Source organism: Protopterus annectens, chromosome 17.part0 (genome assembly GCF_019279795.1).
Source record: "Protopterus annectens isolate FY-2018-M chromosome 17.part0, PAN1.0, whole genome shotgun sequence".
NCBI classification, from domain to species: Eukaryota; Metazoa; Chordata; order Ceratodontiformes; family Protopteridae; genus Protopterus; species Protopterus annectens.
The window spans coordinates 587,035,886-587,054,248 of NC_056751.1; the positions used below are offsets into that span (position 1 = coordinate 587,035,886).

The 18,363-nt window shown below is 42.4% G+C and overlaps 1 protein-coding gene across 1 annotated transcript in view; it reads right to left on the minus strand.

The window, feature by feature from the left end:
• The window catches only part of EPS8L1 (EPS8 like 1), a 270,983-nt gene that overhangs the window by 42,229 nt on the left and 210,391 nt on the right, over positions 1–18,363 (minus strand). Inside the window, exons 11-12 of the mRNA XM_044059439.1 lie at positions 15,417–15,565; positions 11,680–11,821 (exon numbers count right to left, since the gene is read on the minus strand). Of these exons, the coding sequence (XP_043915374.1) occupies positions 11,680–11,821; positions 15,417–15,565 (291 nt within the window). The remainder of the gene's footprint in view (positions 1–11,679; positions 11,822–15,416; positions 15,566–18,363) is intronic.

The window sequence follows — 18,363 nt, forward strand, 5'->3', positions numbered from 1 at the left end:
CCTGTCCACATGAAAGATGATGAAAGGCTCCACTACCATAAGGGCCTGTAATTCAGATACCTTTCTTGCTGAAGTGATTGCTAAAAAGAAAGCGGTTTTCCAAGAAAGGAATTTTAAGTCTGCAGTAGCAGCTGGCTCGAAAGGAGGAAGAGTGACTTTCTCCAATACAAAGTTATGGTCCCAGGCTGGAGTTGGAGCGCTCCTGGGTGGTCATACATTTTTTGGCCCCTCTGAGGAACTGCTTGAGCAGTGGATGAGAGTAGAGGGGAGATTCTGTGTTATAATGAGCTGAAATAGCTGAGGCATGAATTTTGATGGAGGAGAAAGACAGGCCCTTGTGAAGCATCTCAGCTGAGTATTGTAAAATCTGAGGTAAATTGGGCACTGCTGGGCTCATCCCTTGAGATTGGTTCCAGGCACAGAATATTTTCCATTTTTTAGCATACAATTTTCTAGTACTAGGCCTCCTTGCCTCTAAAATGATATCCATCACTGGTTTACTGAGGGATGGTAAAGGAGAGATTGGGTAATTAGCCAGGCTGCTAGGTTCAGTGTAAGAAACTGAGGGTGCAGAACGTGGTTCTCCTGCTGAGACAATAGGGTAAGAGTCTGAGGCAGGTGCCATGGGACCAACAGTGACACACTACACAAGAGGGGGTACCAGTGTTGGCGCAATCAAAATTGTCCTTGGTTTGTCTTGTTTGATCTTTAGTAGTACTTTGGAGAGCAGAGGCAGAGGAGGAAAGGCATAAACTGACAGTTTTTTCCAGCTGAAGGACAGAGCATCCACTTCCAAGCTTGTTTTTGGGGAGTCATTGTGCAAAATTTGTCCAATTGATAGTTCTGGGGGGAGGCAAACAGGTCTATATCTGGGCTCCCCCATTTGCTTGTCAACATGTTGAAAATCATTGGTTCCAGTTTCCACTCATGTGGGTCCATGAGGTTTCTGCTTAGTTCGTCTACCAATGCGTTTAGGTTTCCTGGCAGGAATTGAGCTTGTAGATGCACTTGGTAGCTCAGGGCTGTGTTCCACAATGCCATGGCTAGTCTGCAGAGGGGGGTAAGAATGTGTACCCCCCTGTTTGTTTATGTACCACATAACAGTGATGTTGTCCATCTTTACCATTAATTGTCCTGGAAGAATGTGGTCCTTGAAGGGTGTCAGAGCATTCTGTACAGCTAACATTTCTTTTTGATTGATATGCAGGTGCATTTGACTTGAGTTCCATTTGCCCTGAATGCACTTCTCTGCCAGGTGAGCCCACCCATGCATAGTCCGATGCATCTGTTGTTAGGGTTTAGGTGGCAGGGAGTAGTGTGAATGGTAGTCCCTTGTTTTGGTGGTAGGCCTCTGCCCACCAAAGGAACTCTTGGCGTAGGTAAGGTATGATAGGAATCATTGCTTCTAGATCCAGAGAATGTTGACACCATAGGCTTTTTAGATACCATTGTAGTTTCCTCATATGCAGTCTTGCATATGGAATTAGAAGAATACAGGAGGCCATGATCCCTAATGCTTGTAGTATTTGCCTTGCAGATAGCAGGGTTTTTGTGGCCGCTTGTTTGAAGAAGGTTGTCACATGAATTGGTTTCTCTGGCGTGAGGAAAGCCATCTGGGAAGTTGTATTCAAGCTTGCTCCCAGGAATATAATTTGACAGGGTACCAGGTGTGATTTTTTTTCGTTTATGGTGTACCCCAGACAAGTTAGCACCATTTGTAGAAAGGCCAGATGATTCAAAAGTATGTCCTGGTTTTCTGCCTGAATTAAGACAATCGTCCAGGTATTGGTATATTTAAATATTTCTTTGCCTGCAAAATGCAATGACTGGTGCTAGGCATTTTGTGAATACTCTGGGTGCAGTAGATAAGCTAAAGGGCAGTGCAGAGAACTGATAGTGCATGTAGCCTGCTTTGAAGCATAGGTATCTTCTGCAAGACTCCCTGATTGGGATGTGCATGCATGCTTCCTTTACATTTAGTGTTGCCAACCAGGCATCTTTGCTTAGCATAGGAAGCAACTGGTGAAGAGTCAGCATCTTGAATTTTGGGATCACCAAAAAGGTGTTTAGAGTAGACAGGTACAGGATAGGATGCTATGAATTGTCCTTTCTGAGTACCAGGAAAAGTCTCGAGTAGAAACCTTGTCCCTTTTCCTCTTTTGGTACCAACTGAATAGCCCCCATGCTTAAGAGAGAAAGTACTTGCTTTTGGGCCTCTGCCCACTGATTTGGAGGTAGATCTGGCCACCTGCTTGGAATTGGTAATGTGTGGAAGTGAAATCTGTATACCTGGGACACTGTATTTAAACCCATTTGTCCTGGGTAATGAGTCCCCAGTTCTTTGCATGAACTGCCATCTTTCTCCCCAAAGGGGCAGTCAGTTAAGAAGTGCTTGGAAGTTTTAAAAAGAAGTCATTGAGACAGTTTACCATAGGGGTGAGTTTTATTACTCCCAGATTTGGAAGTGGAAGCCCCCCATTGCTTAGTCCTGTGCGTGCCCTGGGACTGAAGCCTGGGAGCTCTGCTGGATCTGGGTTTGGACTGAGAAGGTCTGGAAGAGGCAGGAAAGGACCAATTCTTGGAAGGCCAATGCCTACTAAACCTTGGAGGTTGTACTTGTAAAAAATCTTTAACAGTTTGCATAGATTTAGCTTTTTCCTCCATCTTTTTTAGAACTTCTTCTGCCTTGTTGCCAAACAGGTGGCCCTGGTTTAAGGGAGCATCCAGTAATTTCACTTTAACATGATCTGGCAAGGATTGTTCCTTAAGCCAAGCATGCCTTCTAAGTACAGACCCAGTTACAGCAACCCTGCAAGATGCCTCTAGTGAATCAAACCACATTGCAAAGTATGTTTTCCAACTTGTTCAACTGAATGCAGTAAGTCCTGTAAATCCTTATTTTCAGCACAATCAGGAATCAACATCATTTTCTGTTTAAGCAATCCAATAATATGCTGCTGATACTTTAACATATGAAACTGGCAGTTTAAGGCCCTAATGGCTAAAGTTGCAGAAGTGTATACCTTCTTACCCCATCTATCCAGCGCCCTGGAATCTCTAGCAGAGGGGGTAGGATTTTTGGCAGTAGTAGCTTTAATGCCCTTGGGTCCCTGTGAAATGTGCTCAGGATCCGCAGTAGGACTTTTAAAAAGGAACTTGAGAGAGTCAGGGACCCTGTAATATCTATCAGGTTTTCTGGGAGCAGGAGGTAGAGAGTCAGGGGCCAAGCTAGATTCTGAAAAGGCATCATCAACAATGTCTAGTACAGGAGGTATGGCTAAAGGCCTGTGCTGGGGCAGGAGTAAGAAATCCCTAAGCCTCTTTTTAGAATCAGGGAAATCCTGACTTTCCCAATGAAAATGCTCCCTGAGAGTATGCAAGGTTTCACCAAAAGAGAAATCCTCTGGGGGGGGGGGAGCAGAGGGAACGGAGTCCTCAGCACCAGAATCCTCATAGGTAGATAAGGGTAAATCCTGGTCATCAGAGGAAACAGAAAATTCAGAATCCTGGTCAGAAATATCATAAGCAAACTCAGTCTCTAGGCTCTTAGAGAGGGAAGGCTGTCTTTCCCTGATTAAAGTTATAAGGTCTTCAGCCATTCTTATCATTTGTTTTATAGGCATAGAGGCCTGACCATGCAGTCTGGGCATCAGTTTTCTAGGCATGGTTTGAGTTTTAGGCCTTGAAGAAGAAGATTGCATCAGTTTAATATGCAAATCAGTAGGCCTGAATACACCCTCAGAAGCCGGTGCCTGCAAAGCGGCTCCGGACCCATCCAAGGTAGAGACATCCGCAGGTTCCACAGTTGAAGCATTTTGCGGCATACCGGACTCTGAAAGGGTCTCAGTAGAGGCCTGTAAATCTGAAGTAGCGGGTATCAGAGGCTGCAAAAGTGCCTCACTGAATACCGGTGAACTGGCGACTGGCTTAGGAGACGCGTCGTCGGCAGCTTTGAACCTAGGTGGCCTATCTCTGTCTTTATCTCTGCGTTTTTCCAGAATGTCGGTAGTTGGATGGCTTACTGAAGACATATCAGGATAATTGAACAAAGCACCAAAATATTTAGAGGTGAAAATATACCGACAATGGATAGTTTGTGGTTTAAATAAGGCACAAAACTGACAGCGAGGTACATCGTGGTCAGGGCCTAGGCAAGGAATACAGTACAAATGAAAATCTTTATGAGGTATTTGCTTTCCACAAGTAATACATTTACTTTTACTGACATTGGTTTAGAGCAAGAAAAAGTTTCCCCAACGGGGTACTTAGCTTTTAGTTGAAGACTTTGGGTCTGAAACTCGAAAATGAAAATTTCAGGAGTCGGCTGACTGGCACTTGCGAACTGCTTCTGCTTTGGGCACCGTACGGCAAGAAAGACTGATGTAATGGCATCGGCTGCATGTTTTATACCCCTGACGACCTGACATCAAGGAAGAAGGGACAGCAACCAATGCAGGACCCAAGACTTTATTAATCAGGCCAACTGAGGGCTACTGCAAGCAAATAACCCAAATGTGATGACTGCAACAGTGAAACATGGAGAAAGTACAGTTTTGTACCTACCATAAATGTAGATGTCCGAACTGGATAGCATCTGCAGTCATAACAAGTGGGTTGTCCTGTCGTCAGGCAGCCCTTCAGTCGGCCGGATTCCAAAGTCCGGGTCCGGCTTCGGCTGATGTCGCACTCCACCCGACGTCATCTCTGTTGGCCTTCGGGTATAAAGGCATCAGCCAACGCCATTTTCCTCAGTGTTTCTTGCCCCAGATGCCAGTAGCCGTCTTGCAGGCTAAAATTTGGATAGATGCCAATGTTTCCAAATAGATAGAGGTAAACACAACAATAAGCATGTATGTACATATATACAAACAAATACACCATAAAAGACTCCCCCCCAACAGCTAGCTATTAGAAGGGTAAACACCCTAGGAGTACCACAGAGGGGAAGGAGGGAGGGTAATCCTGACTGCAGATGCTATCCAGTTCAGACATCTACATTTATGGTAGGTACAAAACTGTACTATGTCCTTCATGGATGCATCTGCAGTCATAACAAGTGGGTAGAATACCATAGCCAACTAGGGAGGAGGATAAAAGTAGATTATGGTGTGTTTAGGATCCCTTGCAGTACAGCAGTGGCAAACCCTGCTCGGGATCTGGAATATAGAGGCAAATTATAATGCTTGGCAAATGTATGCACGGAGGTCCAAGTAGCCGCCTCAATAATGTCTTTGGTTGCCACTCCTCGTAAGAAGGCTGTGGTAGTGGCTGTTGCCCTTGTAGAATGAGGTCTTATGTTCTGTGGAATTGGTTTTCCATGGAAGGAGTAACAGAATCGTATGCAATTTCCTATCCATTTGGAGATTGTCTGTTTGGAAATAGCTTTTCCTTCCCTTCCTGTTGCATAGGCTACAAAAAGTTGGTCAGTCTTTCTGCTATTTTTTGTTCTGTCCAAGTAGTAGCGTAGCTGTCTATGTACATCCAAGGTATGCAGTATTCTTTCCCTCTGTTTTGTGGGTTGGGAAAGAAGGTAGGTAGGTGGATTGCCTGGTTTAAAGACACTCTGGATACCACCTTGGGCATAAATGTAGGATTAGTCCTCATGGACACTCTATCTTGGTGGAAGATTAGGAAGGGTTGCACTGCCATTAAGGCCTGTAGTTCTGAAACCCTCCTTGCTGAAGTAATTGCCAGTAGGAAAGCAGTTTTCCATGACAGGTGTTGTAGGTCTGCTGTTGCTGCTGGTTCAAAGGGTGATAGTGTCAACTTTTCTAGCACAAAGTTTAAATCCCAAGCTGGTAATGGTGGTTTCCTTGGAGGTTTTACATTCTTGATTCCTCTGAGGAACTGCCTGAGCAAAGGGTGCGAAAAACAGGTGGATCAAAGCTGTATTCTGCTGAAATAGCTGATGCATGTATCTTGATGGAGGAGTAGGACAGGCCTGAATGAAGAAGTTCGGCCAGATACTCCAGAATGTTAGGCATATCTATGTTTGACACATCTTTTCCTCTTTCTGTACTCCAGATGACAAACCTTTTCCATTTTCCAGCATAGTTCCTTCTTGTTGAAGGTCTGCGTGCTTCAAGAATAATGTCTTTAACTCTTTGGGAAAGTTCTGGATTAGCTGCTGTTATGTGATGTTCCATGCAGTCATTTGCAAGGTTTTTAGGTTTGGATGTATGATGCTGTAGTTGTTCTGCATTAACATCAAAGGCATCAGGGGAATTGTCCACATATTGTTCCGAGACATGCTCCTCAGTAGTGGGTACCAGTGTTGTCTTGGCCAGTTTGGAGCTATCAGGATTATCCTTGGACGTTCTTCCTTGATTTTCAGTAGTACCTTGTGTATCAAAGGAAGAGGTGGGAATGCATATGCTGTTAGGCCTTTCCAGTTGAAGGAGAGCGAATCCACTTTCCATGCTAATGGGTGGAATGTCCTTGTGCAGAATTTTTGAGCTGCTGATTGAGAGGTGATGCGAATAGGTCTATCTGTGCCATTCCCCATTTCTTTGAGATGGTCTTGAACATGTCCGGGTAAAGCTTCCATTCGTGGGCATCCGAAGTGGTTCTGCTTAATATGTCTGCTAGAGTATTGTCTTTCCCTGGTACAAATATTGCCTGTAACTGGATGTTGTAGCTGAGTGCCAGGGTCCACAGCTCCAAGGTCATTCTGCATAGGGGGTATGAATGAGTGCCTCCCTGTTTGTTGATGTACCACATGACTGTGGTGTTGTCTGTCCTTATCATCAACTGGCCCTCTTTGAGAAATGGTTTGAACTTTTGGATTGCCAGTTTCACTGCCAGCATTTCTTTTAGGTTGATGTGCAGTTGAAGTTGATCCTGTGTCCACAATCCTTGCACGCATTTGTCCAGCATGTGGGCCCCCCATCCTAGGTCTGAAGCGTCTGTTGTGATGGTCTGGCTTGCTTGACATCTGCGAAAGGGTAGGCCTGGGTTTGACTGGCATGCCTGAGCCCACCATAGGAACTCCTGTTTTAAGCATGGAATTAGTGGGATTTCTGTTTCTAGACTGTGTCTGTGTTGGGACCATAAATTCTTTAGGTACCACTGTAGTTTTCTCATATGTAGTCTGGCAAATGGAACCAAGATTATGCATGATGCCATGAAGCCCAAGGCCTGCAGTACTTTTCTTGCTGTTAACTTGTTCAGTTTTGTTAGTGCCAAGAAGTAAAGAGGAAGTTCTTTTTGTTTTTCTGTGATCAGGAATGCCATTTGTTTTACTGTGTCCAATTCCGCGCCCAAGAATGTCCTTGTTTGGGATGGTATCAGCCTTGACTTTTGTAAATTGACTGTGTATCCCAGTGCTTGTAGCAAGTAAATGACCCTTTGTAAATCTGTTGTCAGCTTGCTTTTGTTGTCCCCTTGTAGCAGGCAGTCGTCCAGGTATGGGTAAATTTGAATTCCCTGAAGTCTGCAATGGGCGATTACTGATGCCAGGCATTTTGTGAATACTCTGGGCGCAGTAGATAAGCCAAAGGGCAATGCTGAGAATTGATAGTGCTCTGATCCTGCAAGAAATCTGAGGTATCTTCTGCAGATTGGTCGAATGGGGACGTGCAGGTATGCCTCCTTGAGATCTAGAGTTACCAGCCAAGACTCCTTGCCCAGCATGGGAAGAAGTTGCTGGAGGGTCAGCATTTTGAATTTTGGGACAATGATGTATGTATTTAAGGTGGACAGGTCGAGAATTGGTCTCCAACTTTTTTCCTTTCTTGGAACTAGGAATAGTCTGGAATAGAACCCTTTCCTTGCTCTGCTGTTGGCACTCTTTCCACAGCTCTCATGTTTGCTAACTCCATTATCTGGCGTAGAGCCTCTGTTTTTGATTTGGAGGTAGATTTGGCATTCCTCTTTGACTGGTAAAGTGTGGAAGTGAAACCGTAACCTTGATCTATGGTTTGTAAAATCCACTTGTCTTTTGTTATGTAGTGCCAGTTCTTTGAAAATAAGGTTAACTTTCCGCCTAGAGGAGCTGCTATTTGTTCCCTGGTAGGCGGATTTAGGATTAAGTCACTGTGGTTGTGCTGATGTAGTGGCAGTGGCTGTGTCTGTGCCTCTGTTGTTACCTTGCCACTGTCTTCCTCTGTAGGCACCTCCTCTGGATTGGTTTCTGCCTCTGGAACGTCTATTCCTGCACCTTTGAAATTTTGTGGAGTCAGGAAAGGACCAATTTTTGGCAGGCCAGTTCCTGCTAAACCTTGGGGGTTGAACCTGCAAGAAATCTTTAACAGTTTGAACAGATTTTGCCTTTTCTTCCATTTTCTTCATAACCTGCTGGGCAGGTGTACCAAACAAACTTGTCTTGTCCATAGGAGCATCTAGCAACTTAGCTTTAACATGATCCGGTAAAGCTTGTTCCTTTAGCCATGCATGCCTTCTTATCACTGTGCCTGTCATGGCTGATCTAAATGAAGCCTCCAGTGCATCATAGCCACATTTTAAGGAATGGTTGCTAACCTGTTGTATGTTATTTACCATCTCTAATACATATTTCTTATCAAGAGATTCATCAGTGGTTAGTTTTTAGTTAACTGATCAAGCATAAACTCTTGGTATTGTATCATGTGAAACTGACAGTTTAAAGCTCTAGCTGAGAGAGTAGCTGAAGTGTAGACCTTTTACCCCATCTGTCTAATGACCTTGCTTCCCTTTCAGAAGGAATAGGGTTTTAGCTATGGTCATGGCTACTGCCTTGGGACCCTGGGATATAGTTTCTGGGTCTGCAAGTGGAGCCTTGTAAAGGTGGTGATGAGTATCTGGCACCCTGTAAAATCTGTCTGGTTTGGCAGGGGCTGGGGTAAAGAATCTGGAGCGGAGCAAACATCATTGAAAGCATCATCCACCACAGAGAGAACAGGAGGTATAGCTAAGGGCCTGTGCTGTGGGAGGTGCAGAAAGGTCCTAAGTCTTTTCTGGAGTCTGAAAAATCCTGTTGCTGCCATTGGAACTGTTCTCGCATGGCATGCAAGGTTTCCCAAAGGAGAATTCTTCTGGTGGGGAAGCAGCTGGAATGGATTCTTCAGCATCAGAATCTTCAAAATTGGAGAAGGGAGCCTCTGGCTGGTCAGTTATGTCTGATTCATCAGCAGAATCATCAGAGGACACTGGCTCGGGGGGCTCTGCCCTAGGTCTCTTCTCTGGGGGCTGAGAGGCCCTGTCTGGGTGAGATTGAGATCCTCTAATTAAAGAAATTAAATCTTCTGCCAAAGTAAGCATTTGAGAACTAGAAGAGGGCCTGGATGGGGGGGGGTTTAACAGGCACTGTTTTAGTAGTCTTGGCTGCTTTAGCCCTGGCGAAGGCCTTAATGGACATGGCTGCTGGAGGCCTAGCAGCACCACGTGCTGGGGTAGAGACATCCAAGGGATGGTGTCTGATAAGTCAACCACCGTAGTGGGTAAAATTTCTGAGGTCGATTCAAGAGTTGTAGCAGGGGCCTCAGTTGTAGGAATAGGTTCAGCTGTACTTTGTTCAGTTTTCTCGGTTTCGCCCGAAACCGAGACACTCGCGGTTTGCTTGACCATGGTTTCGGCCTAAACCGCGACCGCGAAGTGTCGGTCTTTATCTTTGCGTTTTGGTAGATTGGGTAGTCGGAGGATCCGACGGCATAATGTACGCAAAATCAGAACCGAAAAACTGTTCTGCAAACTCCGACCGACGCCTAAGCGTTCGTCGGTTGAAAGAAGCACAGGCCGAACAGGCTGCTACGTCGTGGGCTGGGCCTAAACAAGGCAGACAGTAAGAGTGGAAATCTTTATGAGGTATTTGTTTCCCACAGTTTAAACAATTGTTAACTTTTTCTGACATCGGCTGAGGCAAGAAAGAGTCCCCAACGGGGTACTTAGCTTTAGAAGTCTTCGAAGTAGTATTCGGTAGAAGTAATCTCTGGATCCGACCGACCGGCACTTGCGAACAGCTTCTGCTTCGGGCGCCACGCGGCAAGAAAGACTGAGGAAAATGGCGTCGGCTGATGCCTTTATACCCGAAGGCCAACAGAGATGACGTCGGGTGGAGTGCGACATCAGCCGAAGCCGGACCCGGACTTTGGAATCCGGCCGACTGAAGGGCTGCCTGACGACAGGACAACCCACTTGTTATGACTGCAGATGCATCCATGAAGGACATCATCTCAAATGTACTCTAACTATCCAAACTCAAAATTATTTTATGGTTAACTTATGGTTACAGCTGGTACTGATACATACCGATTCAATTTACATATGGCTTCTCTTATGCTTTTGCTGTGTATTCCCTTAAATCACTTTTCAGACAGTATATATATATATATATATATATATATATATATATATATATATATATATATATACATATATATATATATATATATATATATATATATATATGTATATATATATATATATATATATATATATTGCAGTATGTTTGTCTTTTGAAATTAAATTTCAGTCATACACATCACAACTGAGGTTGTCAAGATCCAGTAGTTGTACAGACTAACAGTGGATGAAGGAAAGCCTGGCATCCGCAAAATTCATATGCCACAAATTAGCTTATATTTAAAGAGATTTGCCTGCTTTACACATACCTTACACCTACACGTTTAATTCTCTGCAAAGTGCATGAGGTGAGGCTGAAATTCTCCAAAAATACAAAGTCAGTGGGACTTATATTCTGCATACACTTCTCGCCAAAACAGAGAATATATACTCTCCACAAAACTTCTCACCTGTACAATGTTATGCTCCCTAAAATCCCCCTTCTGCAGAAGTTTGACAACCACAAAGCCTAGTAAAACTATAGATGTTTATTCTGTTTGCAGTGCTTCTTACCAAGAAGAATTTGCACTTAGCATACCATCTCTCAAATGTCAGAATTTGTTCTTGCACACTGCCTCTCTTCTGCAGGCATTTATACATCACAAAATACTAATAATCAACAGCAATTTATACTCCATGTTTGTCGTGGAGGGATTTACACATACTAAGGTACCTCTCATCTGTGCATGACTATACTTCCCATAGTACAACCATAAGTTGGCACACATAGCTCTTAAGGAAAGAATAACCCAACAGTTGCTATTTTTCCTACCAGGATTGGAACCCTTCTCCACCCACCTAAATAATGCATGCTAACCCTAACCCTGCCCCAAACCTAACCTCTTACTATACCTTAAAAAACACCTTCCTCTGACACTATCACTACACAAGACACACTCGGACACACAAACACATACTGACATACACTATAAATATGAAATCTAACTCCTCTTGCCTAACCCCACTAAAATATACATACTCACATGCAAACACACAGCACCAATACCCTTACCTAACCCTAACATCCAAACACATCATGCATACTCACTTTAACACCCTCCCAGTCCCCACTCACCTGTTATGATGAAATGACACTTGGAAATATCGGAGGTATGACTGTCTGGATGCGTGACAATCTCAACCACCCCTAACATTTGTTGAGCAAAGCTGCATTTGACAAAACTCAGGGGAACTGTATGAGTATATATTGCATCAATGCACTAGTTTCCCTCTCCATTTAAAATACCTCCACTATATATATATATATATATATATATATATATATATATATATATATATATATATATATATATATATATATATACATATATATATATGTCATTTGAATTACATTGTCCTTACCTGAGAGCGCAGTCCCTCATGACGAAGTTGCATCTCCACAGGGTCCTCCCAGGGTTCTCCATTGGGGTCCAAATGAGAGGGCTCCCAATCATTCAGAAATCTTATGCTGTAGGGTATGTACTGGTCTCTAGGAAGCTCTGTCCTGTCATGGGCAAAGAAAGGCAACCATATAAGTTAATTTTTTAGAAAAAAATTACAAGCTGATTTTTGTTTTTCCATTGTCAGTGAAGCTGACTTTTACTAACAGGCAAGATGGTTTAATGGTTAAGTACAAGTAACATAGAATTAACACATTCTTTCATTTTTAAAGTAACGGCTGCATAATGATGTGAGGACAACTGATATAAAGCTCTCGTAAGGATTATAACAGTGGACAATAGTTTGCTTCTCACAATCATCATCTCTCTCTCTCTCTCTTTCTCTTCTTGTACAGTTTATTTTACTTTTGTTCGTAGTTATTACTTAGTTTTTAACTTTCATTTTATCATTATGTTGACTCTGATGCCCAGACTGCTTGTTAAACTACCCACCACGGTTCACAACTAGTCTTCCTGATTCTCAGGGACCTTTTCTGAGCAGATGTAGAAGCTGATAAATGCAATGTATTGGCATTTCTATCTCAGCCACAGGATTTGTCTAAAGTGGGAGCTCTTATCAATGAATTCTGTACAGTGGATGTTGGACATTTAGAACAAACGGCAATAAGTAAATACATATGACTCTCCAAAACGGACAGACCCCTTAACCAACCACGCACAGTCCAGAAGTAATCCAAAGGAAAACCAAGTATTCCTTTCACAAACCAGGCACAGTCCAGTCGCTGATACATCAATTAAGTTAGTGCTTCACTGTTACTTAGATTTAATTGATGTATCATTTATCAATTACTATTTTAGCAGCATAGTTTACTTGTGTAATTAATTGAAGGGAAGTTGAGAGTGGAACAGGTTTTATACCACAGTGTGAAGTAAGTGTATGTGGTCTGAAGAAGTCTCGCTATAAGCGAGACGCTTAACAGAAATAAAGTGTAGTAGATTTTTACAACTGGATTGTGCTTTTTACTGGATTACTTGGTTTTCCTTTGGATTACTTCTGGACTGTGCCTGGTTGGTGAAGGGGTCTGTCAATTTTGATGTTGAAAATTTATTTAAACAACTGAACGTAAGGTGTTTAAACATAAGAACTTATTGTGGGACAATTTATTCCTAGAGCAAAGTGTGCAGGAAAGTCATGTACAATTATATGCCTAGGTGCCTGCATATTGTGAAGTTTCCCAGTGGAATAAGTGATAACAATGACATTTTTAGTAAAGTGAAATAATTGTGTAATGTAACTAGTCTGAAAATGAAGCTCCTGGCTAAACATAATGAATTGGCCATTTAACTGTTGCATGAAGAGATTAAACCACTGGTTTCCAAAATCCTCAGTGTCCAACAAGGCTAAATAAATTTTCTCTGAGGGAAAAATTCATGGAAGCAAGTTAAAACAGAGAAAGTTGAAACAGTTGGCTTGTAATAGCACTGATTATGATAAAGGAAGTGGAACTGTGCATAATTTGAAATAGGCTGGTAATTAGGTGAATGGCCATTGACATATAGATAATGCTAACAAAAGGGTGGACAATGCTAAGTTCTTGACCACTGGTAATGTAGTGTTTTTACAACAAATGCTCATCCTAGAACCAGTCCAGATACACAGATCATCAGGACTGGCAGACAAAAAGTTTAAAGGGAGGCAAAACCAGTGGTGGACAACAGAAAGACGTTGTTCAAGATGAGAACAAGCTCAGATGGGGTGGGACACAAAAAAGAGAAAGACATTGAATGACTTGATTGAAAATGTAATTGTGGTCAGCAGAGGAATCATTTCTATAATCTCAAAGTGAGACCTTGGAGGAACAGTATCTGGTACAATTGCCGATATCAACCCATGTGTCAGCAGTGGAATCCTTGGAGATGGAATGACAGGATTTAAATATTACTTCAATACTGGAATTCAAGGTCATCAGTGTTTCCCGTTTCCATTGGAGTGATATTGTGTTAAATTAACATATTATATTATTTTCTTAATAAACAGAGTAGTGTTGGCTAACACTGCAGTCCCGCACTTTATTTGATGTACAGTTGTATTTATTTGCACTAAAACATATTATAGGTTAATTTTTATGTGTGTTTATGTCCTGAAAACAAACCCCAAAAAGAGATGCTGCATGATACAAAAAGCATGTCAGACTTACTTTAAAGCAACATAAACCTGTGATATAGAGCTAATAGTCTGAAAGGGCCCTCCAATATTTGTTGGTGGCCAGGACACTAGTGTCTCCTTCCTGCTTTTTATTACATAGTTACACTGTTTTCATACCTATAAAATGCATTGATCTACGTTTGTGTGTGTGTGTGTGTGTGTATGTGTGTGTGTGTGTGTGTGTGTGCATGTGTGTGTTGTGTGTGTCTGTCTGTGTGTGTCTGTCTGTGTGTGTGTGTGTGTGTGTCTGTGTGTGTGTCAAGTTTATATCTATGAGACAACAGTTGAGACCCTTGTTGACCATCTATTGTGCATAGGGACCAGAAGTGAAAGGGTCGGTAAATAGTTCAGGATGTACTTTTATATTAGAAGAGTGGTGTTAGTATGGAACAAACTCTCACATGAAAACATTTCTCAGTTAGTTAGGCAATTTAAGTTAGGGTTGGATGACTAAAATTTCTGATTATTACAACAGGTGCACCCATTCATATAAAGAAGACCCATGAAGGCTTCGTCTTGAAGAAATATGGTATATTTTAATGAAATATTAAAATGGTGTAGCAGGGCAGTCATGGTGGTGCAGCAGTTAGCGTTGCCACTTCACAGCAAGAGGTTCTCTGGTTCGATCCTCAGCTGGAGTGCCTTCTGTGCGGAGTCTGCATGTGGTTGCGTGGGTTTCCTCTGGCTGCTTCGGTTTCCTTCCACATCCCAAAGACATACTGTAGGTGGATTGGACACTCTAAATTGGCCATAGGTGTGAGTGCGTGCATGTGTGTGCCTTCTGTGGAAGGCCGGGGGTCGGGCGCCAGGCTGGCAACTCGACACCGTAAAACTCCACTGCCAATCATGAGCAGACAGGTGATCTGCTGTGGCGACTCCTAACCGGGAAAAGCCAAAAGAAAAAGATTAAAATGGTGTAGCAGTATTTATGAATTCTATGTGCATGCCAGTTGCTTACATCCCTATGTTGCAGGCCTGTGTCATCTGTGATGTGTGCTGGCTACTATTGACTTAAGCTGATAATATAATCTTTTAATAAATGTGCAGCTTGTCAGGTAACTGCAAACTACAGTGAAATGCACTGCTAAAGAGATAGCTTCCCAATGCTTCTTGCTCTGGATTCTACTGGTAACAATTCCTGCCACCAGCTTCAAGGGTTATGCCTCAGCGAACTTGTTCTCACAGAGATTATTTTTGTAAAACCACTAAAAGCACATTCAGGCTCAGACAGATTCAAACTGCAGCTACACAAGTAAGTTTCTGTTTGTAACAAGTCTGAACCAAATGCTTTGTGTTAAGTATAATCAGCCTTCTGCCTTATGCAATACAACTTAATCATATTACACCAGATTCTGTTTATGGCAAAATAATGCTGTCTGCACTGATGTGAATGCAGTCATGTCTGTTTTATGTACTGTCACAGTACAGGCAGGGCAAGGACAGTATGACAAAATCCACAGCAAATCTACCAGTGCTGACTTGGCTTAACGTACCTTGGCTTTGTCCAGTAGTCACCCAGTGACTTCCACAAGGCCATCTCCTTCTCATTCAGGCAGTTGTTCAGCAGGGACACACCATCTTTTGTCATCATGGGGCTAATGACCTCTCTTGGAATCTCAGGCCCTCCAACACTCTGGACCACCTGAAAGAAAAACAAAGATTTCATTGTCTGAGAACACGGTTATACTTATTTTTCCTATTTAATGGAGTTGCACTGTTAAAAAAAATGCCCTGCTGCGTTAGTGTGAGTGCATTTGCATTGCTTTTTTATTTGCTATTAGTTCTTTTCATGTGAAACCTTACTTTTGCTATGTTGGTTTACAGTCCTGTGATCTCCAGGGGGTAGGGGTAAATTATTATTAGTTTTATGTCATATGTATCACAGCCCATGTATTTAACAAAAGAAACTTCATTCTTACTGCAGACCCTATGGTCCTTATCAAATTCTGTACTAATGAAGATAACAAAATAAGGAAACACAGAAGCATAAAAATATACTAGACTAACATCTTGGGGAAGGCCTTTTTAAGCCTGTGCAAACAGAATTTCCAAGTGCTACTTGTTCCCTTATAGTTTTGTAGCATATCACCATCCTCTGTCCAGTAGAGAGACACCCAGGGATGAAGTTGTGGTTTCCCATCCATTTATCCAGATTGTGTTTGAATTGGGTCTGGGAAGTATTTTATTTTACCTGGGTAGGAAGCCTGTCCAAGAGCAGTGGAAGCCTCTGTGAGATGTACTTGTATCTCTAGCATGGCCTGCTTAGATTGCCGGAAAGGGTAAAATCCTTAGAACAAGTGTTTCTGATACTGTTGTTTTTGCAGATGTGGAGCAATTTCATCAGTACAGGGTCTCAGGAGGCCTTAAAGGCTAGGCAGAGGTCATCCCTTAGCAGTATATTGGAGACTGGGAATAGGGAGAGTGATCTAAGATGCTTCCCAAAATTCATGTGTTAGACTTCCTGGATTCCTTTGGCAAGGAATTTCTGTGACACTCAAGTTGAAGCATATGCCTTTGTAGGCACATACCAAAGGAAGCATTGTACTTGATGATTGAACTAATAAGGGCTGGGTACAGAGGGGCAATACCCTCCCTGGACCTGGATGCAATGCCCTTACTTATGAGCTGTTCTATATAAAATGACTTCCTAACCATGATGGTCACATGGTGGTCAAAGGCTGGATCATTTTCCACATGTTCCCACATCTATGACTTAAATTTCTAAACTAACAGGTGGGCTGTCACTGCTGTAGTTTACAGGAGTGGATGATTTACCTTATGAGACAATCATGTACTTTTATGCATTTGAGCCTGTGATTCTTAAATCAAGTTTTCATTTGTGTGAGACCCTTCTGGAAGAAAGCTTGGTGTATACATGAGCTGCATGTGACAAAAATCCTTTACTCACATTAACAACTTTTATTTTATTTATTTATCATTTTAACTGGGAGGTCCACTGATCCAAAGGACCCTTATTAACTGGTTAAAGGCCTCCTAATATTTCACATACTGAAAGATAAGAATAAATCATTGAAAGGTTAGTGACCCACAAAAGATTAAATTTGTCTAAATATAATGGAAACACTTTTCATTTGCTGTCCAAGTCTTCTTTCTTTATATCACATCTCAAACCAAAACAAATGACCACAGTCTTCTGATTGATCTTGTGACACGCTTCAGGTAGAGACAACTTGGGAAAAGTTCCGGAATGCTGGCATTCTTCATGATTATCTTCTCGTTTAGCCATATAAAAGTGCTTCTACAGATATGTTTCAGTTGCATATTGAATAGACCTTAAATGCATCACTTTGGGATTTCTTGTAAGTAATGCAGTTTTTGCTGTGTAACGTACATTTGTGATAATATCAACATGTTCTAAACTTCTTGTCCAGGTGAATGCCATAGCTGTAACAAGCTGAACATGGTACACAAGACTTATCTATCAACCAGCAACACAGTTTCATATTCATTCACTTTCCTTGTGGAATCCCCAACCACTCCCAAACAAGCTGGAAGCTATAATCCCTCAAATGGGTCCTGTGTCTACCAAAGGGCCTTTTTCTCAGAGGACTGTGCTAGGAGCACTCCCAATGGAAAGTGCCTAGGGGGCCATCCTCATAGATTGCCTAAACTACCTCAACTGACTCCTCTCAAAACAGATGAGTAATGGCTATGACCTCGGCTTGCCAAAGTTCTCACTTTGTTATCATAGGCAGCCCAGCTACCCAAAGAAAGCACCTCATTCCTGCCACTTGTCTTTGCAATCTGATCTTTTCAGACTGTAGTCAAAGCTCATGACCAGAAGCGAAGATGATGGGTATAGAATGAACAGTTAGCAGTAAATTAAAAGTTTTGTCCACTGAGTTATCTCTGGTTTCACCACTACAGTCTTGCACAATCCTAGTAATACTATTGCTGCACCGATCCTCTGGTCATTCTCTTGATTACCTCGGGTCTCACTCATGAATACAACCCCAAGGTACTTAAGCCCCTCCACCTGTAGTGGCTGCCCTCCTCACCTGGAAGGAGCAGTCTGCTCTTTTCCTAAAAAAAAATAAAATAAAATAAAAAATAACCTCTGATGTGTCGATGCTGATTTTACTGCTTCACACTCTGCTACGACTCTCTCCAGTGTGTGCTGGAGATCATAGTCACTCAAGGCTAAGAGGCCATCATCGTCCACAAACAACAAAGATGCAACCCTCAGGTCTGCAAACTCAACATCCTCTGGACAGCTATTTGACTATATGTTCCAGATCTAGAGTGCATCTTGAATTTCCATCCATGGCAATCACAGACAAAACACATCCATGCCAGCATCATATGCTTGCCTAAAACATATTTTACTTAGCAAAAATGATGTAGATACAAGTCTACTCCTGCAACATAGGGATTGAGTGGCATACAGCAATGGCCATAGGATCCCATACTTTTTAACGC